The sequence below is a fragment of the Aquila chrysaetos genome, chromosome 19 (genome assembly GCF_900496995.4).
Source record: "Aquila chrysaetos chrysaetos chromosome 19, bAquChr1.4, whole genome shotgun sequence".
Lineage (NCBI taxonomy): Eukaryota > Metazoa > Chordata > Aves > Accipitriformes > Accipitridae > Aquila > Aquila chrysaetos.
In genome coordinates this window covers 6,998,109-7,023,645 of record NC_044022.1, presented here as the reverse complement: position 1 = coordinate 7,023,645, position 25,537 = coordinate 6,998,109, and the positions used below count along the sequence as shown (strand labels likewise).

The 25,537-nt window shown below is 35.1% G+C and overlaps 1 protein-coding gene across 3 annotated transcripts in view; it reads left to right on the top strand.

Moving 5' to 3' along the window:
- Positions 1 to 25,537, top strand: part of TNFRSF19 (TNF receptor superfamily member 19) — a 62,383-nt gene that overhangs the window by 20,860 nt on the left and 15,986 nt on the right. For all 3 annotated transcript variants that reach the window (XM_030043052.2, XM_030043051.2, XM_030043053.2), the window contains 2 exons: positions 3,990 to 4,168; positions 7,463 to 7,548. In XM_030043052.2, coding sequence (XP_029898912.1) covers positions 3,990 to 4,168; positions 7,463 to 7,548 — 265 coding nt within the window. The remainder of the gene's footprint in view (positions 1 to 3,989; positions 4,169 to 7,462; positions 7,549 to 25,537) is intronic.

The following is a 25,537-nucleotide window of genomic DNA, read 5'->3' as shown; positions in this document are numbered from 1 at the left end:
GTTATGTGACCTGACATCAATTAAAAGTGTCTTAATGACTGGAAGGCTTTTTCTTGAGAATACCCAAATATTCTTGTAAACATTGTGGCCTAAGTGGAACTTCTTTGTGCTGGTACTGTCTAGGGACTTACGTAGGTTGTGGATAATCAGTGGAACTAGAAACAAATTCTAAAATGTGCTTGCAGATTACGATCTTAATAATGCCTGAAAGCATTTTTTTTTAATGAAATTTGAGGTTATTTTAATTGAAAGAATGTTTAAAATCTAATTTACTGTTCATTTACTTTCTGTGTTGCATTCAATTTTTAGGGAAAGCGCATACTACTTAACTCCATTACCCTTTATAGTCTGCTACACTTTTGGTTGTTCTGTCTGAATCAGTGTTTGGATAGGATATACTGAAAGAAAATGTTAACACTGCCAAGGTAGTAGTTTAAGAGGTGTCTGTATTATTTTATGCTTTTAATATTTTTAGCTTGAAACTAAGTTATGAGTTCAGTTAACTAGTTTGCAACAGATTCCTGGTGGCCTTGACCAGTCATCTTACTTGATACCTTAGTAAAATCCACTTCTGAACAAAATTGTTCTGGGGATACATGCATTAAAGGTAATGAGATGTCACAATACTGTGATAGTGAAAGCTGTATAAATATCCAGGAAATAGAAGTGCATTTGAATTTTGAGGATTATTTAAAATTAGTTTTAATGCAGTTTTCTAAATTAGTGTTTAGGTTTTCAAGGCTTCTACTGCATATCATTTCAGAGAGAAAATTTTCATTAATGTTACCTTGTACCATTGATGGAGCATTGAAACGTGAAGTGGAAAGGGAAGAGTGGGCTACATGTTCTTCACAGTATACTTGACAATAGGAGAAATAAATATAGTGTATATTTACCTGCTCTTTTTTTTTCCTGCCACAAAACTAAAAAAAATGGTTTTTTGAAATCCAGCTAATTGAGGTTACAAGTTTAATTTATCTTTTCTGCAGTCCTGAGGTGAACTGCCACAGAAGATGAGCCCTTTTTTAAAAATATGAGTGGGAGGATCGAAGGCATGAGAGGAGTTGGGAGCTATTCAGATCTCATCAGCCATATAACTTGACAACTTTGCAAACAGAGCACTAAGAAAACCAGTGCACATCAGTTTTGCACATGTACTGATAAAAGATGAACAGTCGATTGTTTGTATCTTTGCTGGACTGCTAAATTATAAAGTCCAAGATTTCAAAGGGTTTAAATCCATCGTCTAAATCATATCCTTCAGTTTTGGGAATGTGGTTAATTATGAGTGCAGATCTGTTTGAAGTTCTGCCTGGTTTACAAGCTTAAATATTTATTTGCACCTGCCAGGCAGTTAACTACCTCAAATATTATGTGAACATTAAAAACACATACATAAAGTTGTAGTTGTTGTGGATTATATCTGCAGAATTCCTGGCAAGGACTTAGAAAGCATCTTTGAAAATACTGGAGACTGTAAATTCCTTGGGCAGAAGATTTCTTTATTTTGCATCCACCATTTTTATAGCTTTAAAGTAAACAATTCCACGTTACAAAGGACCACTAAGATGTGTCTATACATCCAACAAAGCAGATCTGATAGAGCTAGAAACAACTTACTCAAGCTTTGGTAGTTTGGGCCAGTGAGTTGAAGGCATTTAATTCTAACTTTATTTCCTGGTGTTTGCTTGGTTTTGATCAGAAACTTCAAAGGTAGTCTGGAAAGGAAAACTTATAATTAAGTTAATTTAAGCCTTATATTTGAAAGTTTACTAGGACTTGGGAGGGACTGATCCAAGTGACTTATCAAAACATCCGTATATACATGGTTTGACTGAGCTATATAAGATATCCTATAATGCTACTATTTGGATGATGTAAATAGAAAGAGTAAAGAGTAGGTGTTTGGAAAGATTGTGTTAAGGAATAATGAGAGTCAGTGAAAAAGTGTATTTAGACTTAGGAAGAGCAAAATCTAACAGAAGTTAATCTGGTTTCAGTCCCTGGTGGTAATCATGTAGCTTTGTATACAGTCTTACAATTGCATAAATTAAATTGTGTGTAAAACTACACACAGTAAGATATTTTTAGGTGACACAAAATAGAACTGCTAGAACCTCCATCGCTTTGGCATTGATTCCTAGCAGAAACTGGTAGGTTTGAAATAAAATGGTAGAAAATGTTCTATGGCTGAAGTAAATTTAAAAAAAAAAAAATAGAAATATTTTTATCACCTTTTGCCTACCAGCTTTATTAGGGTCAGTGTCTCAGAGGAGGAATGTGCTGTACAGTGTATGAAACTGTAGTTTGCTGCTTTTTTTTGTTACTAACTGCAATGATTTGTCTGTCTGCTCCTTGATCTGAATAATATTCAATAGTAAGAAACTACATTTTAGCTAAAAAACAAATCAAAACAAAAATTCAAACTTATTTTTTAAATTGCTGGGTCTAGAGACAGAGGAAGATGACTAGTTTTAGTGTTCATTTGTAACTGCTTTCTTAGAATCATTAATTTTCTGTGTACTTTACTGTCCTCTGAAGAACAACCACTTAAGATATTCTTAACAAATGAAAATTGAAAATTTTTAGAATGTCCAGTAAAATGCATCTGAAGTTGTTTATTGTTACTTTATCATTGCAAGTTAGAGGCACTATAAAATACATATTGGCCAACTCCATCACATGGCTTGTTCCGTAGATGCTTTCTCAATGCAAAACGTTGGAGAATCCCGAGTGCATTTGTAAGGTTCAAAGCTTTTTACTGCAGCAGATTTGCTTGGGTGGGTGACTTTGGAAAAAGTTATTTATATGCATCAAACATGCATGTGTTGTGGAGGAAACTGGTGGTAACCTTCTCTTAAGTTGCCCCAGTTGGAGATTTCCTGCACTTTTCCCACTGGGAAGGCTCTCTATTCTTCCACTGAGACCACATACTGGAGAAGGAGGTCCCTATATTGTGCCTTTCCCACTTACTCCCTTCCCAATAACTCCTTTCCAGCAATTTGTTGTATTCCTCTTGCCATTTTGCGGTGTGTCACTAATGCATCAAATCTAACTCCAAAGTACTGCAAAAAAAATTAATAGGATATTCAGATGAGAAAAGGGAGTAGCAACTCTTAGTCACATGGTAACTCTAAGAAATAGTGACACAAAAATGAAATAGATTGATAGTTCTTGATAATCAATTTAGAATTCAGTCCCCAAACTATTACATATTGTTGGGTGAAGTATTTCTCTTTGCAGCCTGTCAGTTGTATTAGGCGTCCTTTGGCAAATGAATGGAAATAATTTCTTTAAACAGCCAAATTTGGGATAAATAACCAACCATAACAATATTGCTTGTATAGTAAAATATCATGCCTCCCTGTGACCTGCAGAGCTATTAAACTTTTCCAACAGTTTAAGAACTGTTAGAACTGGAGCGGATTGAGTTTCTGAAATTCTTAGTGGCTAAGCAACGTTTCATGCCTAGCTAATGGTCATTAACCAGCTCTGGTTTATTTGGTAACAGAAATTCTAAGCCTTTGAAGATCAGTGCACTCTCTTCAGCAATTAACTTTGTTCACCTTAGCTATGAACCTTAATATCAAAGTGCTTCTTTGCTGTTTTTGTAACTGAGTAAGTGCCTTTATACTTCACTTGTCCCAGTTTCTGCACTTTCACATGACTGACCTAATTAAAAAACGGACAGCTCAATAATTCTACCATAAGCTAGTAATAATGAAACTGTGGGAGTCCTTGAAGCCCTTTATCATTCAAATACACAGTGGTTTCATGAATAAAGTGGATGACTAAGTATTACTTATAGAAGTAAGAGAGATTATTAGCAGTGGAAGACACATTTGAACTTGCTGAAAGGATGGCTTTTGTCTCTAGAAAGACCTACTCTCAGTAATAATTACACTAGGTCTTCATTTTATCCCAGCATTCTCTTCTTGTTCACGCTTTCAGTGACTGAATAGCTTGCTATTGCTTGTTAATCCCTACAGGAATGCGGCTTTGGATATGGGGAGGATGCACAGTGCATGACATGCAGGCCAAACAGATTCAAGGAAGACTGGGGCTTTCAGAAGTGCAAGCCTTGCCTGGATTGTGCATTAGTTAACCGGTTTCAGAAGGCCAACTGTTCTGCCACCAGCAATGCACTCTGTGGAGACTGTTTACCAGGGTAAGTCCATTTCTGAAGATGAGACTTGAACAAATTCAAATCTAATTTGCATTAAAGTTTGCTTGTTCATGTTTTCCGGATAAATGTTTGTATCCTTTATGTATGTATGAAGGTCCTAAGTTCTAATCTTGGCCTTGCCAATAACTTACTGTATGATCTGAGCACATAATTAAAACTGCAATTGTGAAATTATCTCATCTATAAAAACGGTTTGGTAATTACCTACCTGATCTATGAAAGTATTGTCTATGCAGTGCCTGAGCAAAATACTTTAAAATATTCAGTGTTACTGGTGACTTACTTCATTGTTATAAAGAATTAAACATTTGGAAACATGTACAGTTACCTTCTTGAAGACTGGTCACATTATTTGCTTGCTTTTTTTTCACCTCCTTAGGTCAATGCCTGATAATTCTCAAACATCTATTTTTAGGTCAAAAGTAGTGGCTGTGGTTTATGCTCCTGAATTTCCTTCATCATGTTGGTGAATTCATAGAGCACGATCCTGGCTGAGAATCATAAATGGGTCTGAAAGAATTGTTTTGGAACAACCTGTAACAGCATGGAGACTCACTGAAACTGCTGTTATAAATCAAGACCTGTGCTTAGTTTGTGGTCCAGTCATCCCCGATATCTGTTGCTAATCTTCTCTGTTTGTAGTATTAAGCGTTAAGATCTCCCAAAGGCTATTCTTTACATTGTGGCCAAGTTCTGCGTTATAAATACCTGACACGAATTTGTTAAAAGGCATTTCTGATGCTTTTTTGAATGGATTGGTAGTTTAATTGATAGGGGTAGGTTATAAGAACTGATCTGCAGTTGTAACAGCCTTTGTATTTTCAGGGTATGTATTTCAGAGATGCTTAAAAGTTCATACTTTTTTTCCTATATATTTCTCAGCCATTTTATTTTATTTATTTTTATATACTTTTTTTCAATACCAGCTGTCAAATACCTGAACACTCTTGAAGCTCCTACAATTATTCCTCTCAGCCCAGCTGTGAGGTCCTTTCATTTAAAAAACACTTAGTAAAGTTTTGGTAACTAATGTTAGTTTAAGTTATGGTAGAAGGTGCAGACCCAGGCGTTAGATGTTACTCGCAACCACTTTTGATACTACCTGCAGCCACATGGTGGATTGATTTATGCTCTTATTGCTTATTAATATATGTGTATTGTAGGGCTTACTTGGCTGTCAGCAGGGAGAAAAGTTTCTTCTAAATTTTGGAAGATGAGAGAGGAAAAAAAAGAAGCCAGAATAAAACATGAATTAAGGGTAAATCTAAACTGGGGGACCCAGGAATGCCTCTTAGTATTCTGGTCTAGAATGTATTCTAAATATGTGTGTTGAGTGTGTGTTAAAATGAGAGCTGTTGACACAACCTGCTTTTATTAGCAGCAAAGTTGGAAATACGAGGAGGGAGGGAGTTATGGATAGGGGAGTTGCAGATCATCTGGTCTGGATGTTTTGGGGAACAGAACTGTAGAACACGCTACCACTCAGACCTGTCCAATGGAGGATGTAGCTAGCCAAACCAAATGGCTTAGCTAATGTTCTACCTCTCAGCAATCATATTTATTTCTGTTTTGCACATGTTTCCAACATGCTGTTCCTTGTTGTTCACCTTCAAAACGCTACAGTGAGCATGTCAGCTAGAAACAAATATTAACACATTTCCTTCAGAGTAAATGATCACAGTGGCCCCTTCAGACATACAGCCTATGAATCTGTTTCTGTTCACATTGTTAAAGCATGAGTTTCTTGAGCAGTTGCAGAGCTGTTTGCTTTAGCTGATACAGTCTTCATACTTTAATGGCATTTGCAGTGTTAGTAATTTAACATCAGTAGAGTTAGTACCTTTTATTTAATGTGCCACTAGCACTACAGAAAACACGTAATTCACGTGCTTGTGTTGAACAGACCACAGCTACTGATTCTAGCTTAGTACTAATGACTGGTTGGAAGACAGACCGACCTACTTGATTAGGGAGCTGTTGTAGATAAGTTCTTTAGAGGATGTCATACTCCTACAAATTTTAAATAGAACACTCTACAGTTCTGTTTTTTCATTTGGTACTACTCTACATCCCTAGGAATGTAGGCTTCTGCCTGTCACTGTAGTCAGTAAGCTCTTCAAACATAAACTCAGTAGTAAAGTTTCTGAAGGGTCTTTAGAATAAAATGACTCCTTGGGTATGATAGCTTTTTTTTAATTTTTTTTTTAATGTTTTTGCATTAATTTCTTTAGGAACGAGTAGCTGGCTGGTTAGTTTGCTTTAGAGTTTTATTTTATTGTTCACCTATTACCGCTTGTAGCCTCCCATTGCTATTACTTATATAAACCATCTGACTGATACTTCTGTTTGCAATATCCATTTTTTCATACCTTGAAATGCTTGCTATCTAGAATTTTTAAAGTACACGTTTAATTGAGAATATGAAAACAAAGTGGAGCATTGGATGATGTAGATTGGGACTACTGTAGTCACTTCATTAATTTGCATTCACAGTCCATGCACATTGTGATTTTGGTTGGTAGTGAAGATCTTCCTGGAAGAGAAGGAAGAGTCAGAGAGGGATCATTTGTTTGTTAAAATACAGTTCTGAAAAGCCGTTTTTACTGTTTTGCTGTTCTACAAAACAATCAGAATAATCTTATTTTCTGAAGATTTTGTCACACAGCATGTTAAAACTTTTTTTGAGGGGGTACCCTTTTGTACAAGTACATAAATGAACCAATTTATGAGTGATTTTTCCTCCTCTGAGCTAGAGGATATCTTAGGGATTTTAACTAGAAAGCATTGATGTCTGGTCCATTATATACTGTTAGTGGGGATAATTACCTTGTAATATCTTGTTTTATTTTAGGAGAGTTATGTAGATTAATCAATTAACTTCTTTTTTTAAATGTGTAAATAAGCTTGCGTAATGTAAGTTCATCATATTTGTCTTTTATGTTGTCATCTATGTGGAAAACAGGATACTGATTTCTGTCTGAAATCTTCAGAATTGTTTATTTCTTATATGAATATAAGATTGGAGTGACTATGTATTTGGACTAACAGATTTAGAATTCTTCTTCAATTTACTTTAGACCTACTGCTGTACTATTAATTAATATCTAATGTATTTCTGTTTACTATTATTTTCTTCTATTTCCTGATAGTTTGCATTGGGACACAGATTGACAAAAGTTTGCAGGTATAGAGTATTTTGCTAAAACACCTGATTAATTTTGTGAGGAAAAAATAACTGGTTTTGATTAACTGTTTTTTCATTCCTTTATCTTCTAGATTTTATAGGAAGACTAAGCTTGGAGGCTTTCAAGACATGGAGTGTGTTCCTTGTGGTGATCCTCCTCCTCCCTATGAGCCTCACTGTAAGTGCTCTTTTCCTCCTGTTGGAGTGAGATTAACTTTTTTGCTTTAGAATGTTTTCTGTTTTAACTTGCAAGCTTGGCAAAAAATGACAGTCACAGTTATCAAGAATTCTTTTAAAGGCTCATTTTCTTGTTAGGAAATTATTTTATTAATGCACTTCAGCAGGTCCAGCACTATCATTGCAAAGTTCCTTCATGTGACCAGTCACTTGAGGATAAACACTCCTGTCATACCACATGATTAGGGAATCTTGAGTCTACTTCTGATGTTGTCATATTAATTTTAATTTCTGGTTTGTGTTAATGCCAAAAGAAAGGCAGCCTTTCTAGACCCTGTGCCTACTATCAAGTAGGCCTCAGTGAGTATGAATTCTTTCCTGACACTCAAAAGGCGTAATTGGTTGATACCTTTAAAAATAACTTTTGTGCTAAGGTTACAGTGAGAGAGAACAATATATCTTTATAGTACTATATACATTAAAAAGCAAATAAGTAATCAGTTTCTCTGGTTTTGGCCAATGAGAGGATTAGAATCTCTTTAAATGGAGGGAACCTCTTTATTCTGCAACAGAAGCCTTTTTACGACTTCTTCCAAGACTACTGATGGTCTACATCCCATCAAATTTTTAATTCAATAAAAGGAGTGAATTATTCTTGTCGCATTTATTGCTGTCTGCTTTTAATATGAAAAATAAAATTGATTGAACATAACCTTGTGGAAAACCTTGGGTTTACTTGTTTGTTTCTGTAACTGTGAAGTTATGTTTTGGGAGGTTTTTTTCCCCTTTTCCAAATAGAAACAATTATTTATAGAAAGAGTGAATTGTCAAGTTTCTGAGATGCTTCATGCTACTTTAATAAGGACACACTGTTTCTTATAAACATTCTTTCTTTTTTAATTTTTGCTAAATTAAAATATAATCAAGTATATGCTATTGTGCATTAAAATCATACTTTGAAATAGTTTTATATTGTATTAAATCTAATGAAATAAGGATTCTTCAGCACTTCATATATTGCTTAGATGGTAGTTTTTCAAATAAGCCAAACTTTCTTGTTTTGCTTCTGTTTTAGTGCCCTTTGGGGAATAAACTTACAAAACCAGGTTCTCAGACAGTATCTTTAATAGTAGAATTTCTTAGAAATGTGGCTTCCTGTGCATTTTTCTTATGGCTTGAGAGAATTTCATTATATACCTCTGAATAAGAATAATATAATTTTCATTACAGATTGCAACATTGAAAACTAGTAAATCAGATTTCTATAAAAATAAGTCAAATAAGTTACAATGTTTGCAGCAGTAACTCCTGCCCATGTATACCATAAACCTTGAAAATAAATTCAAAAATTTTCAACCCTTTTTGTAGTGTAGACAACATAATATCTTAAAAGTGTTTAGAGAAAGTATGTTCATCATGGTAAACACTGTGGGGTTTGATGCCAAGAATGAAATGCCAATCTTGACTTACTGGAGCAAATCACTTCAAATTCAATGAGTTGCAGAAAGTATTTCTAGACAGAGTTTGAACCCAAACAGGCAATTTCATACGTACATTTATTTGAATCCCCTAATTGATCAAATTCAGTATTATCCCCTTCATTTGTTTTTACTCTCTTTTTATCTAAAAAAAAAGAAAGCTAGTGAAATCCAAAGTGCAACAGTATCATTCTGATCTAGGATCTCTAACTCTTGAATTCATTTTATGCAATTTTTCCTCTTTTCTTGTTTGTTTCTTTCTAAGAAAGCATGCTATTGAAACAAATTCTGCTCTCTGGTGCAATGAAAGACAGGCAAGAAGAAGAAATTACCTCCCTTATCTTTCTGCTTTGACTGTAGTTTGTGACTCATATGTGTATTTCCATCTTTTCCAAATCACAAATTTTGATTTTTTTAAGAGATGATGAAAGAATGGTTACCAAGTCTTCTGAAAACTCAGAATTAAGTTTATGGTGATTTGGCTTTTGTAATTGACCCTAAGCTTGGATCCTAAATTGAACCGTTAGGAAGCTACTACTAATTTTAAGTGGGCAACAGACAACTTCATGGAGAAGAGCATTTTCTCTGGCACAAGCTGCCATGGTAAATCCAGATTAGAGACTTTTTTGTTCCCTAATCTCATGGCTGTGACAAAGCCTTTGACTAAATAACAGAAGTGTTACCAATTGCTTGCTTTTCGTATTTCTAGTAGCAAGTTGTGAGAATTGCCAAGTATTTCCAACTTTTACAGAAGCAATACTAAAAAGTTTGAAATCGTTAAAATGTTCTTTATTTACATGCTAACCAACCATTAAAATCTTAAATAACAGAAATCCTACCATGAAGTATGGTTACTGTATGTCTCTGTGGTTTTCAGAAGGCTTTTGTCTGGAATTTGTATGTTGGTTCTTCAGGTCTCTAATATAAGCTGTCTCAGTTTAGAAGAGTGTACATGCCTGCCTCAGAACAGCCTAGGAAGTTATTCTTACAATAGCAGGTAAATGAACTGAAATCTTTTGGGGTTTTACTTAACATCAAACAGGTGGAAATTTCTCAGTTTTAAGACTAAGTCAAAAACATGATTCTACAAGGAAGTATAAATAACAGTGTGTGAAGGCAAGCTTTTTCCAGCTAATGCTGAAAATGTTTGCTGTTTATTTCAATAATGAATATATTTTGATAGTTAAGATGTTTAAGACTGTATTATTTGAAGTTAACTGCAGACAGGCCATTAGGTATATGGGGCAAGTTCTCAATGATCAGAGGACTATGTTCTAATACTCTGCCTTTCTTATCCTTCTTTCTTTCCACTGTGAAACAGAAAGTCAAATATTAGTGCAGCTAACTCTTGTATTACAGATGAAAAGGAAAAGTTTAAGTGTCCTGTTTCAATGAATTAATTGTCCTGTGAGGTGTGTGGCAATCTTTTGTTTGCTTAAGAACATTACCATAAGGGCACAAAGGCTCACAGCCCCCCACCTGGACTAAAGGCTCATGTTAAAGCTGAGACACGGATGAAGTTCTTTCAGCACTAGTAGCAGTTGATTATTACCCGGTTAGCTATAAATCTAAATACTTGCTTTTATCTTCTTTCTTTCTGTAGACATTTTAAAACAGATCTCGTTTAAATATTTACTCATGAAAAAATGAGTTTGTGAATTGCTAGAGGCAAAGTTGAAAGGATTCTCTAATGAACAAGTAAAGAGAGTATTGGAGACCAGAGAATTGCTATCACCTTTGTGTAAACTTTAAAGGGGACACAATGACTTATGTGTGTTTTTAGGATGTCGGAAAATTAAATACACAATGATATATTTTAATTTGCTTAGTTCAGGTAAATAAACTGTAAATACCAATCCTATACGTAGAGTCAGCATCTAAACATTAGATTAGAAATGAAAGCATGTTTTTAAAATTACTATTTATGTTCACTTTGTAAACTGAAAACATTTTTTTCTCACCTGAAGATATTTTTTCCCAACTGAATGACAGAGAAAGGGTCCTTTGAACTGGGAACTAGAGTGAAAAGCCAATCAATCAAAGATGTAATTTCTGAAATGGAAAGTAGCATAGGCTGTCCCAAACTGGTATCTGTTCAGCAGACAAACAGTGACATAGATACAGTTCAATGATTCTTCTTTTTTCTCAGCACCAATTTAGGCTCGCAGAGTTCATTCTCCTGTCTGCTCAGGCTAGTGTTGTACTGCCCCAATGGTTGTGCTTAAACTGTTAATAAAACTCTTCAGTAAGCTAGGTTGTGAATCTATCCACAAAGAATTAAAATAACTCCCTTCTTAAGGTGTTTTTTTTTTTTGTTAAATCCAATGAGTTTGTTAACTCCAAAACACTCGTGGTGGCACAAGTGAAGGAGAGATGTGGGAAAGGCTGGGCTAAGGAGCAGATTTTCCAAAGATATCATTGCTTTCTTTGGGCAAGCAGTATGTTTTCAGCTGGTCTGTCTTAGTAAATAAACAAAAAACTTAAAAAACATACTCTTTATCTTCTTTCGGTCCTAAGAAGATGGCAGATTAAAATTAAAATGATAGAATTATTTTATCAGCTTGGCTATGTCAGCTATTTCTACAAGTGGTATTGTATTGTTCAATTCAAAATGCAGAACAGCATCAGAGTCACCAGAATCCTTTAGCTTCTGGACAGGCTTTCTACTAAGCATAAGAACAGTGACATTGAACTTTTTTGAGCTGTATTAAAAAAAAATAGTTCCTAGCACTTCCACATTACTCTTCCTTTCTGGACCAATCTACAGTCAGTGGTGTTCCCCTGTTATGTGCAAATTCAGTCTAGAATTTGGGTGTACAAACAGTTAAATTAGAATAAATTGTGAGAGTCAAGGAAGAGAGGAAATGAACACCTAGGTGCCGAGAGCATTTTACAGCCAAACCACCACCAAAGGAACAGCCTTGTTCTTTTTTTTTTTTCTTTTCTTTTCTTTTTTTTTTTTGTAATTATCTGCACTATTATATTTTTTAAAAAATAATGGCACAGTATGTCCAGCCAAACTCATTCTTCCTTCTCCAGGACTACTTCTGCTTGTCTTCATGACATAAAGCAAGGAGCATGGGAAGCTGGGGAGGGACAGTATGGGGGCAGGATACCACTCTGTGTGGAGCTTGGGAAACTAGCCCCTACATGTTCCAGGAAATAAACGCATTCTTTGCTTCAGTGAAGCAGAAATGTTTTGTTGAATAAGTCACAGCAGTGGAAATATCTACAGTTTGATTGTAACATCATGTGCATTTGAAATAAACCTGCACTCAGGTCTAAAATTGCTACTTTTTTGCCATGAGCCATGTTTTCAGATATTGATTTCAGTGATAGTGGTTTCAAATATAAAGAATATCTCGAACCAGAAAATAAATAGTTTTTACTAAGATGAGGAATAAAAGTAAAGACTACAGCTTGTCGAGACAAAATACATATAGCAGATCATAGTGAAAACATTACTTTTTCATGTGAGGCATCCATATCTTATCTGCTTTAAATTTTGTGTCTTTAAGGACCTTCTACAACACTTTGACTACCTCCACTAAGGTTGATTGCACAGCTCCCTTTACAGTTTTCTTCTGTAGATTTTTTTTTTTTATTAGTTTGCTTCTGTATGTTTACAGAATTGTTTTTCTGAGAATGAAATGTAAGCATTCTAAACTGCAGCTGAGTCCCACTCTTTAAATCGACAATGTATGTTGTTTCACTAATGAAAGATGCTATTTAAGGGATAAAATCTGGTGGTATTTCCTTCTTTCTGGTGGTAAAAGTAGCTAGTATAGGAAAAGTAAGACTTGGTATAAATCTACTTACATTTACAAGATTAGGATCTGTGATTTTGTAAACTTTCATGTGAGTGTAATGGTTATTTGGGGCATGGAAGGACTATTCTTCAGAACAAAGAAGATAAAAACCTAGAAATTGCAGTCTGCAGGGGAATATTGTAGGGTGACAAAATGCATTATTAAAAGTAAGGGGTGGGCTGGAAGCTTGCTGGCTACCTGGCTACATATCTGTTCTGTAAAATACTTTGTTAGTGGTAAAAGAGAAAAAAAATTCCCACTGTCTCAGCTTTGCTGGAGTTTTTTTACATTACTTCATTAAACGTAAATACAGTGTTTTAACTTGAGAGTGATTTTTGGATGACATTCAATTCCACATTAGTTTCTCTGTTTACATAGTGGAATTTTAATTTACTTGTATCACTTTCTTCTTTCTGTTTACAAAATTTTGTGATTTGACAGCTCTCAGACTCCAGATAATGTTTTTTCCAGCTATTAAGATTTTCTGTAATTTTTATTTGGTTGCTTTGTACGGTAAACTTTATATTACTAATGCAAAACAGCCTTTGAAGGTAGGCTGCTTATGTGCATATGAGGCAACTGGCAGCTGAAAGTATATAACAAGTGAACCCATTCTTAATAATTTGGTTATATTCCAACATATATGTCCATCTTTCAGTATTTTTTCTGATTTGGGGTTACCTCACAGCATCTCTCATAATCCTCTTTGCCATGTTGGATACTATGATAGAAAGCATCTGGAATATTGTATAAACCTTTCACAAAAGTCATGAGGAGTGACAGCTAATTTAGGTACAGCTAATAGCATCACTAGCTTATAAATATCAGTACTGTTTTATTACAGAGACACTAGCTTTCCATTATCTCATAACTGAAATGTACACTTTTGTAATAAGTCAGTCTGATACTTTCCATATGTGACCTGATGGTAGAGTAACTTATCTTCAGGAAGTCTGAAACAAATTTGACTAGGTGTTTCAGAGAGATGAGAATTGCTATTCATGTCTTGTAAAATTGTAATAAAACTTTATTTCTTGCACTCATCATAGATCAAAGAGAGTTAACCTAGAAAACCTAAATATTTTCAATTCCTTGTCCTTGATAATTGTGATGCTTCTGGCCCACTGGGGAAAGGTTCATGTATGACTTAGTCAAATAGCTCCTTTTCTCCCTGTTCTGAATTTGTTTTACATGCTGGGCTCCCCTCCTAAAACAAAAAGTTGCAAAGAGGGGGCAGATTTTTCCTTCTTCTAATAACAGAGATGTTACCACTAAAATTAGTTACAATAGTTCTGAAATGTTACTTAATGGAGAGGAAGTTTAGATTCATTGCATAGTTTAATCATGTTCCAAAACTTTCTTCTTGCCTAGTTCAGAGAATAGCCTTTTTTAACATACGCATTCCCAACTTACTTTCACTAACTCCTGTTGTCTGTACCTCTCATTTCTGTGCCTGTATCTATAGAAGTACTTCATTATGTAGCTTGTTATCACTAAATATGTATTACAGTTAGTAGACAGAACTGGTCAGAAGTGTTTCCCTCATTTCTATCCACCATCCCCTCTAGTCCTTCCCAAAAAAAAAAAAAAAAAAAAAAGCCGATTTTTCCATAGAAGAAAATTTAGCTTAAAAATGTTGAAATTACATTGAAAGGAGGTGCTACTTTCAAACCTAACAGAATTTCTGTGTAGCTAGCCAGACACTTTACCAAGGAATCAAAATTTAGAAGCCAAAGCTCCCAAGGCTTCCAGTCTAAACTGTTAGATTTTTGTCTGCTTTCTTGTACTATCCTTAAATGTTTTGTTCCATGCAGTTTACTTTTTACAGAAAATTCATTTTATCAGAAAGATTTCCAATTGCATGTAATATAGCTTAGTGCTGCAAAACTGTAGGTGTGAGGGCTGTTCTAATGAGTTGATTCACTTACTAGTAACTTCTATAGAACAGAAGTACTCAGTATAGCATGTCTGATCTGTTATGAAAGTTTTATCATTTGAGTCTATAGTAAGAGGATAGTAACCTGAATGACTTCAGCAATTCTAACAAGTGTTTGAAATTTCCTGATCTTCATTGAAGCTCTTATAACAGCAGTAAGCAGGGTCACTTATTTTGTGTCTGCTACCTCAAATCTAACTTGGATTTCTTTGCACAGTGAAACTTTATCTCACCGAGTTTCAAGTAACCCAGTTCAAGCTACAAACTAAAAGAACTAGGCTAGTAGTGAATGCTTTAGAAATATGGTTAGTATAGACAGCATTAGTCTTGTCAAGTATTTAGAAGTACTTGAGGCTTAAATATCCAAATAGACTCAGGAACCTGACTCCAGAATTGTATCACCAACTGTCCTGCTTGACAGCTACCTAACTGGAAACGCTTAAAAGCCCAAGGGACCTACAACCATTCATAGACTATGGTCTCCAGGAGTATTCTACTGATTCTGGGTCCAGGTGGCTTGGACATATTGCAGTTTTAGATTAAGCCAAAAGGATTGTGGTTCACCTGCTTTCCCCTGACTGCCATGGAAGGAAATACATATGCATGGACTCGGCAGGATTCTCTCAATAGGTGCCTAACTGGAGAATACAGACCACATTCTCTATCACAGTTGATCCAAGAGGTAATGGCATTGGAATTTAAGGAGGCACCTGCGAAGTTCTCTGTACTCTTCAGTGGTCATCCCAAAACTTTTGCAACACTGAGCAGTTATGTGCCCAGCTGGCACTGAAACCATCAGGAGCTACAAGCTAATCAGCCTGTCACCCATCTCTGGACACTGTGTTCTACAGTGTCTTCTGATGCCAAACACAGCAGATTGGGTTGGGATATTGGCTGGGAGTCCTTTTCTTGATAACTTCTTTGAGTCCAGAATTCTTTCCTTATGTTGACTGTGTGTTGGCTTCTTGTCTTTACTCTTTGATTTCTACATTGCAAGTAGGCTTCCATCACAAGTAGGTTCCCAGTGTTGTGTATGCAGCCTGGATGGTACAGTGCTTAGCACTGCAGGGCCTGTACCTCTTTTGTAATCCTAGTTTCATGCCTTATCAAATTAATAAGTCTGAATACAGCTTAATTGTTCTAAGATATCTTCTTAAGATAATGACATTGTTCATAATTCTTCCATTCTGACTGCAACCACAAGTGATGGTTAATTAATAAATTCCAATTTAATACTCATAGCTTTTCAAAAAGTGGGGAAAAGTGTATCTACTATCTTTGCTGTTTGGATATGCTGATGAAAGTATACCAGTAAGGCTATTATTTTATTGAATAGAAAATGATTCAAATAGTTAAGAATTTGAGTTATATTTTTGAAGTAAAGCTTAAGCTGTAAATTAGTGAATTTCTATTTAAATGATTATCTGAATAATCAACCAAACTTTCCTCCCTCCTTCCTGCTTTATGTGTTTGTGTGAAGTACAGGTGACTAGGTCAGACATTCTATTTCAATTATTCTGCTCTTTAATCTCAAATAATGGGCAGTCCTCTGTTTTGCTTCTCGCTACCTTTGTACTACTAGATGCGTTAAGACTGAGCAGCAAATCCTAGAGGAGGTCTGATGATAACATCCAATGGAAACTTAAAAAGCTGAACACGGCTCTGTAAAGTTTAGCAGAATCAATGCATATCAAAAAAAGGAAGAAAAACATAAACAGACAAAAAGCTTACCTCTGTATATGCCTCCCTGCACCTCTCCCAAGTGTGATCAACAGGAAGGAAAGTATGCCACAGTTTTCCAGAAACTGGTTTATGAGTAATGGGAAGAAACTTGATAATTGTGAATTTGAGTGGAGCATCAGGAATACATTCTAAAATACAATTTGTTGAACTGAAAAAGTTTAACACACTGCTTCATGCACTATAATGAGTAATCCTGTGCATCAGGGAATGAAGCTGCACAAAAGAATCATTAAAAGACATTTCTGCTATATTAACTGGTGTGGGTTTTTTACCTTTTCATTCAGAAAAGTATTGTCTTTTTTTCTTTCCTTGATTATAATTGCATTTGTACTTCTGTAATGAAAATATTTTCTGAGCAGTTTTAAAAACACAAAATGTCCTTGAGACAGGACAAATAAGAGTATTTTATAAGAAAGAGATAAGTTATAGGAGTGAAGTTAGGGATTCATTGCCTGACAATGCAATGAATCCTTAAATATCTATTTTAAGAGCATGTTTTATATAACAAAAGCAAGCTGAGAGTGACCAAAATACTTAATTTTGCATGGTTTTTTGTAGTAAAAATTCACTGTAGAGACCTCACTTCTTTATTAGGTTAAAAAATTCCTTAGTGTATAGCATGATGAAGTTTGTAATTGCAGTATTCAATTCTAGTTTGTTCATCTAAAATATGAAGAAACACTTTGCAAGCATATTTAGTTCTTCTTGATACTGTTAAGTACAGTTAGAAAATGAAATTCTTATCTGAACTGCAGAGTATGAGAATTTCAATATGTTTTTTCAAGCCAGTTTACCATACTTTTGTTTCTAGTAGTAACTTGTGCAACCTTTCATCTTATGAGTCAATCCTATAATTAGTATCTTTCTTTGCCAGAGGCATACTGCATGTTTGTTTTAGGTACAGAATGTCTGCAAGAAATTTAACTTAATCATTACTTTTTAATGTAAGAGCTGGTTAGCTCAATTACACTAGATTAAAGTGAACTTGAAATTCCTGAGTTACAGAGAAGGGGCTAATCGTTGACCTGTACTGAATAAGTACTATTTCCTTTTTTTTTTTTTTCTTCTTATGTGTACTTACTAATGTGGCTAGCCCTTTAGCCCAATCTTGCAGTGGCTATAAGTAATTATCTGTTCATTGTATGGAGTGGGATTGCAAAGTTCTTATTTAACTTGGCCATTGGGTTGATCAAAATTATTCCAGTTTTGCATACATTGCAGTAAAGCTGCAACACATTTTTTTGGTTAACTTTTACTTTGTTGTGTTTGGGGATAATCTGAAAAAATGAGTAGTAGTTACAGCTTTGCAGTATTTTTTTTATTTTTAATTTAGATTTTTTAGATGTTTTCTAATTACAGAAGCATATGACTTTTAAATATATGAATTTATTAACATGCTTTTACTGTATGTTCAGACTGAAAATATTAGTTTAAATTTCTCATACAATCACCCAGCTAATTCTGGGAACGGTTGCATTAGCACCACTTCAACAGCACTGAGTTTTGGTGCCTATGGTATAAATATATGCTGACTGCTATGGCTTTTGGGTACAAAGTCCAAATTGTGACTGACATGTGAGTATAAAATACTGCTAAACAAATGCACAATAGCGTGTTGGGTTTTTTTTATTCTACTTCATGATGATGGATACTATTGGCTATGTTGCTTGGCTACAAAATACTTAGGCTGTGTTTCTCTTAAATGTCTTGTTTAAAAAAAAAAATACAGTAGAAAACAGGGAACCCCTCTATGCTGAAACTTTCTATATTGCCAACTCTTTTAAGAAAATCATTGTTAAGCGAAAGAACACTGAAATACCACTCTGGAGGACTGAAATGTATTGGAAGTAGGATAAGATGCAATAGCCTTAAAACAGGAGTTGTGCACTAAGGCCCTTAGCAGTAATGATTCATTATAAACTAACACCTCATGAGCTGGAAACAACCCAATAGAAAAAAGGCCTAATGTTCCTACTGATCACTTGTATCCTTCCAGTTGTTGTCCTCTACTTTGCTCACCTTTAATTTTTTGGGTGATAGGCCTCACACATTCTCACTCTTACTGGTTCACTTGTGCTAAAGCAGTGTGCTGCCAACCTCCTCTTTTACAAAGATCATAGAGTGATCTCACGTGTTACTTTGGGCAGTGACATGTGCCTTTGAGGTATAGGCTGTGACTGTTTCTTAAAAAGATTAGCTCTTTGTTACAGGTTTCTTAAATAAAGGGTTGTATCCACCAGCTTTAATAAAGTTTCATTTAAGTCCCGTGGTATAATTGTATGTGCGTACTACTGAATGTAATTTATAGTTACCATATCTGTATGTAGAAATTTAGGATGGAATTAATGCACCCTAATTTAGGCGTATAAAGGTTAATGCGTAACACTGAAGTTGTCAGCCCAAATTCCTACTGATAATCAGTGGAGAGAATTAGGTACCTCAAGAGTTCAGGCAAGCCAGGTAAGGTAAGCTTCAATGACTAACACTAAGCAGTCTTTCAAGCCATTTCAGATTAATTACTTCTCTGGAGATTTCTATTTCTGGCTCTGTTTTAGAAAGAGCGCCTAAGGTGAGTAGCTCTGACTTCGTCTTTAGACCTTCAGACTTCTGAAGTTAGAGTTTCATCTAGGTGCCAATATCAGGTTAGATGAAAACTGCAAATTCAACATTGAATGATTGTATCTGTCTTCCTAAAACTTGATCTTCCTCTTACCTTTTTTGTTCATTAATTTTATGGAGGAAAATTGAGGGTTTAGAGTGTAGATTATTTTTATTTTTTCACTCCTGCTAAATAAATAAAAATATAAATTAAAAAAACAAAAACAAAACCAAAAACTTTTCTTATTCTTTGATGAAATGTTTCTTATAAACCAAAGCCCTCATTCTAAGAACACTTGCCAAAGTTAGAATCTGCCAGAATTGAGGCCTGCAACCATAATTAGATTCCTTCGTATATAGTCAGTCTGATACAGGCTTTATTTACATTGTTGCATATGTTATTTCCCACTGGGCCTTTGTTCATTTAAAGCACAGGATAGGCAAAACCTATAATTCTATGTCTGGCCTTATTTGCTACATGCTATTTTATATTCCATGCAGAATGTGAGTTACTAATTATCACTGGGCTTTTCTGTGGTTCTGCCACTGTAAAGCAGTTGTTACAAATTTTGCAGTTGTTACTGACTTTTATCTTTACAATAGAAGTGATGTAAAATGTATAGTGTCTGTTATACAGTTAATGAACTGAAATAGAGAAATTAAAGTCAAAATAGCCAAAGGCGTCCAAAACCCTGCATCCTTGCTTGACAAACAAGAGTAGGATACCTCCTTCTTGACTGTGGGTATCTAAAATGGCTACATCTACAAGCTGGTGACCTTAGGCCCAGTCTGTATTCAGTGGAGAGGAATGATCATGGTCAAGGGAGGTGTTTAAAACAAATCAGATTAATTGCACCCTAAAAGAGCCTTCCCCCCTTGCCCCATGTGGATAGAGAAGGTTCCGGTGACTCCCTCAGAAGCAGATGTTTGCTTTGGTCAGATGAATCTCACCAATAGAGCTTGACTTTTTCAAAGATAACCTTTCAGAGTGTCTTCTATGACTAATTCCTATTGACTTCTGTTAAAGAGGGGAGATGACGTGTTTCAGATTAAGTAATATAACAAAGCAAAGATCTTGTATGCAGCAGCCTTTTGTTCTGTATTACTTTATCCCCAAAGCTTTAAGTGGTGAATTAAAAACTGCTTTTTATAAGCTATTATTATTTCTGACTTCAAAGCTACAGCTTTTTCATCTGTACTATAGTTTGCATGTGCATGCTTACTATTGCACAGTAGGTAACTTTGCAGTAAATCATAACATTTACTTTGATATTTGCAGTATTACAATATGCTGGTTATAAATGTCCAGCTTCTAAAGGTGTTAAGGCTGCATGTTATAAAATTATGAAATTTTCTATTTAATCCCATGTATTTCAGATTACATACCCAAAAAAGCATTTTTAAAAGATGCTGAGGTTTCAAAGTTGAACACTAAAAAGTTAGAAAATACTAGTAGGGTTGGTTATGCAACTCTTTAACTTCCACCTTAATTCAGAATCATAATTCAGCCCAGTTGTGTGTAAGTATTATGAAACAGTCTTAATTATATAAACACACTCTGTTTTTTCCACAGTACAGACATATTTTCCCCCCAATATGTGGAAATGGCTAACAGTTATGTTTTTAAAAACCAAAAAACCAGCCCCACCCCCCAAAAAAAACTGCAGCAAAAACCAATAACCACCCCACATTCAGAATTAGTTGCCTTGCCTGGAGAATTTAACCTAACTTAGTGATATTTCAACATAATTATAAACAGGAAAAAAATAAGTGGTGGGCAAGCCTGACTATGGTTTATTTAATTTTGTTGCATTCTACATTTCACGTGACTGTTGGCTATGTGAAGAGGGGTCTTTACTGCCTCTGCTGAAGCTTTACAACTGGGCAAATTCAACTGGAGGGAAGAAATAAGCTTTTACCAAGCTCAGCTTGTAGCCTAGTGGCTAAAACAATCTCCATGGAGGTGGCAGAGGAGGCAATTGAACCTCTGTCTCGTGCTTCTTGGCAAAGTACTCTTAAGCTTTTACAGAAAGCAGAAACCCCATGTTACCTCCTCTTTCAAGAGTTGGACCTGAAAAGCTTTATAAGCCATGCTTGTGATTTCTCCCCCCTCAATTTAATTTTAAAATAAGATCATAGATTTTTGTTTTCAGGAGAGTTTTTAGAGAAGATGGAAGCCCCTCTCTGCCACTCTGAGTAATTTATGGGAAGAACAAATTTTAGTATCCTTCTCCGGGTTTCTACATCTATAGGCTGAGCATGGTGACTTTAGGCACCGTGTTACTTGGTGTGACAGATATTTCAGATTCTATTCTGTTTAACTTTTCTTCGTGCTATATAGGAAGTATGTGATCTAGTATGGGTCTCTAGTTTCCCAGATACAGACCTTGGATTTAAAAATTACAGATTTTAGGGTTAACCTTTGCATACTTAAGACCAGTGCCAAAAGATCAAGTCCTCTGTCATTCTTCAAAATGGATATAAAATTGATGCCACTATATTTTGGTATGTGCATTGAGTTTTAAATTATTCAAAAGCTTATCTGAAAGTTGTGGGACTCTTGTATTTTATTTCTCATATATTCTCTTAATTCAGAAATAACCTCTTTAAAATTTAATGTAATAAATTCTTCCAGTGTTGAACGTACATGGACACACACATGTCTTTCCAGATCTCTTTCAGTACTTATTTTTTATTAGTCACTTCTTAGAAGTAGGCTCTTTCTGCATGGAATTTCTAATAGCTGGAAGAATTTCCTTGGCATTTACGTTTTTTCACATTCAGTAACAAAAAATGTTAATACATTACAGAGATTTTGAAGAGTGGGAATGTCTCTAACCATCAGGATTTCACTTTCCTTAACCCACTTATTTTGTATTTTATTTGTAGGCCAGGAAGCAACAAGGAAAGGGTACTAAAATTTTATTGAATTTTTTTATTGCTGCTGGAACATGTAGCTCTCTGGACTAGATAGGTTATTTGGCCAATTCAAAAACTTCCTTTTTAAGCAAAAAAAGCAAATGATCCTGCACATAAATTGATATTCAAATGTAGTAGGTTTTGTAAAGTCTCATTTATATAAATTTGTTGTTTGAATATACAATCCCTATTGTCTAAAGCTATAAAACCTTTGTGACTGAAAATTGTCACAATATACCCTGTGATTCCAATGGCAAAACAGGTATCCAGTCTGCAGACAGAAGAGAGGTAGCTGAGTACTGTTATTATCTTTACAAAACATTGTTAAAGCAAGAAAAAAACATAGCTCTTGAACATGTACTGCATAGACTGTTAGTGATGTTTATCAAAGTTTGTATTAACAAATTTAGGATACAGGCTTGCAATTGTCATGCAAGCTTTTGCTTTACTCCCTGGGTTTTACCACAGCTGAGCCAGGGCAAAGAGGGAAATAATCTGGCTAGAAAGGGAAGTGTTAGAAATTACTTCTCGTTGAGTCATAGGGAAGCAAAAACTCTTTTATGACCGATTTACAATTCACTTCTTACTTTACTGGGATTTATATAAATACTTATATAGTACTGTATTAGTTTCAGTGATTGTGGTTGTACGTAGTAATTGCACTTGAAATACATACAGTGTGGCAGCAGTGCGTAGCTGGAAATGGCTGGAAGAGCACCTACATTCCCTGCCCGGGTGAGGGCATAAAGGATCACAGCTACCCTACCAGTTCACAGTCCTGCCTGTCTGGTCATGGTTAGAGGATGGAGCTTTCCGCTCTGTCATGTTTCAATCCATACTGAATGAAAACCAATCCATGCACCGATCTATAAGCTCATCACACAGCAACACTGAGATCTTGTTTGAAACTTTTAGAATAGATCTGTAACCAGTATGCATGGAATTCACAATGTTCGATTACAACTTTGATTAATGAAAGTGAGTTACTCTCTGTTGGCTAAAGAAACAACCCTCAGACATACTTACTCTTATATTTACATACATGCTGTTGTCATTTAACTAGTGAATATATATGGTATGTGGTCTTCCTCTCCTCTTTTCTAAAACACATAATACAGTAGTTACCCACTTGAAAATGGTGTGCATTTAGGCAATACAGACGCTTCTGCTTATGTGGGTAATACCTTGTATAAGCGTTTTGAAACTGAGAGTGATAAGAGTGTGTATACAAGCAATAACTGTCATAAACAGGCTTAATTGACTCATATACTGCAGCAGGTTATTTTTATTCTGTAACTGGGTAGTCCTAATGATGAAATGGGACTGCACATACAGAATACAAACCAGATACTTTCTACTTTCATCTTCTGTTGAAAAGACAAAGCAACTTTCATAGCCTGGCTGGGATGGATGCATTCAATAGTTGGATTTGAACAAGAGAATATCCTAAAATATTGTGTTCTTTTTTCACAAAACATGTTTGGAAAAGAATTTGGTGAAAAGTACAAGTTAGAAGTGAAGTAGGGAAATAGCTTTTCTGCTGTATCTAGCAATCTCCTATGTTTTGACATAAACTTTATGTGATACTGATTTAATACATGAAAGCAACTGAGAAAGAAATTGCGTTTTCTGCAAAATAGGTATTAGACACCCTCAACTGTCAGAGGTATAAAGTGAGCTGCTAGAAGCAAAAGTCAGAAGGGCAATTGCTGACACCACCACAGTCATATTAACAGCAATATATACTTTGTGCCACCAGATCATGCTAAGTATTTCTGATTTATGGAGGAGAGACATACTGTCTTTTCACGCTGATAACCAGTTATGTTATGGGGGGTGGGGAGAGAATATGTAGTTCAGCAGTGACACAGATTTGTATCCCATTTCCTCTGATTATTTGCTTACTCAGATTTTTTTTCAGGTTATTTGAGGGTACCCCTGATTTGAGGCTTTATTCTCATGTAGTAGTATTTTTAAATGGCTAGACAATTCTCAGAGGCGAAAGTTGTGTGTATGAAATAATGTTACTTTTGTGCCCGTATATCAGTTCAATTTAGATGACCATGGTAAGCACCAAGATTTAACATATCTTACTTACTAGAAGAAAAACACATTACAGAGATTGACTGTGCCTTACAGACATAGTGGTGTGTATCCAGTGCTGTGGAGTTCATATATATTTTAAATTCACATACACAGTGTAATTGTTCTACCACTTCAAACATAAAAGGCTGTCAGCAGTTGGAGCTTGTGAAAATATGCAGTGCAAGAGAAATGGTCTTGGAAACGAATAAATCAAATTCCGAAGATTTTAGTTTATAAGCACATTTCTCAGGATTTCCAAACAATGGCTAAATACTTCAATAGTCATTTTCTTCCCTAGGGCTTTTTGGTACATTTATTAAAAAAATAACAAAAACCAGCAAAATAAAACAAAAAAAGTTGTAGGGCACTAACTTGGAAACTAAAGGCTTTAAAGTCAGCACTTGGAGTACATTTGAAAAATGTGGTTTGACATGATGAACTTTTGGGTGTAGGCCATGCACGCAAATGGCCTTTTACAGATGTTGGGAGACTCTCTCTCTCCATGTTTACCACAGTCTCCCACAGTAAATTTTAATAAAGTTTCTTACCTCCTACTTGAAGGATCAGGAAGGGAGGCAATCTGCTGCTTTGTAAAGACTCAGAAATATACTCAGGACAACTTACTTTCTGTTGAAGTTAATGCTCAGTAGTATATATTACACATGTATTATATATATACATACATATATAATACATGTAGTATCTGAATTATATATACCCACATCATGTTCATACATTTTTTGCTTCTTGCGGACTAGGTAGAGGGATTGCCTTTTTATTTTTAAATGAACATAAACATCTTTTAAACTTTTTTCAAAATGAAGGAGTTTTAAGAGAAGTCACATTGCCTTGCATTTTCCATGGATCAAGAGCACACATACAGATAGCCACTGCAATTCAGCTGACAGGCAGTAACTTGTTAAATTATCATAACTTGAGGGTATGTCTGAGCCCTTAATTCTTGTCAAATTAAGGTTGATACCACTGACTTGGGCCAGTCAGCATAAAGGTAGTGGGCAAACACTTTTTATAGTAGGGAAATACTCCTTTTCCCTCTCCTGACCAGAAATACCCATATTCCAGGAATTAACAACATTTTAATTTACTTTTGTATCTTATTTTCAATCCTGACTCTAAAAGATGGCACTCTTGTCTAATGTTACCACGTTATCGCTATCTAAGTGGATTTTTTATTAGCTTTGTTTTATTGAGTAAACCCTCTTTGGGTTAGTATTGACTTGATATGGTAAGAAAGAAAACCCAAACATAATCCACATTTTATCCTCCTCAAATTTGGTAATTATTATATTATTATTATTATATTGTTATTTATTATATCCATGGAAGAAATGTAAGATGTTGCAAGTTCTATTTTTACATGGTTAATCTACCATAGAAACCTTTCTTTTAGGCATTCTGATT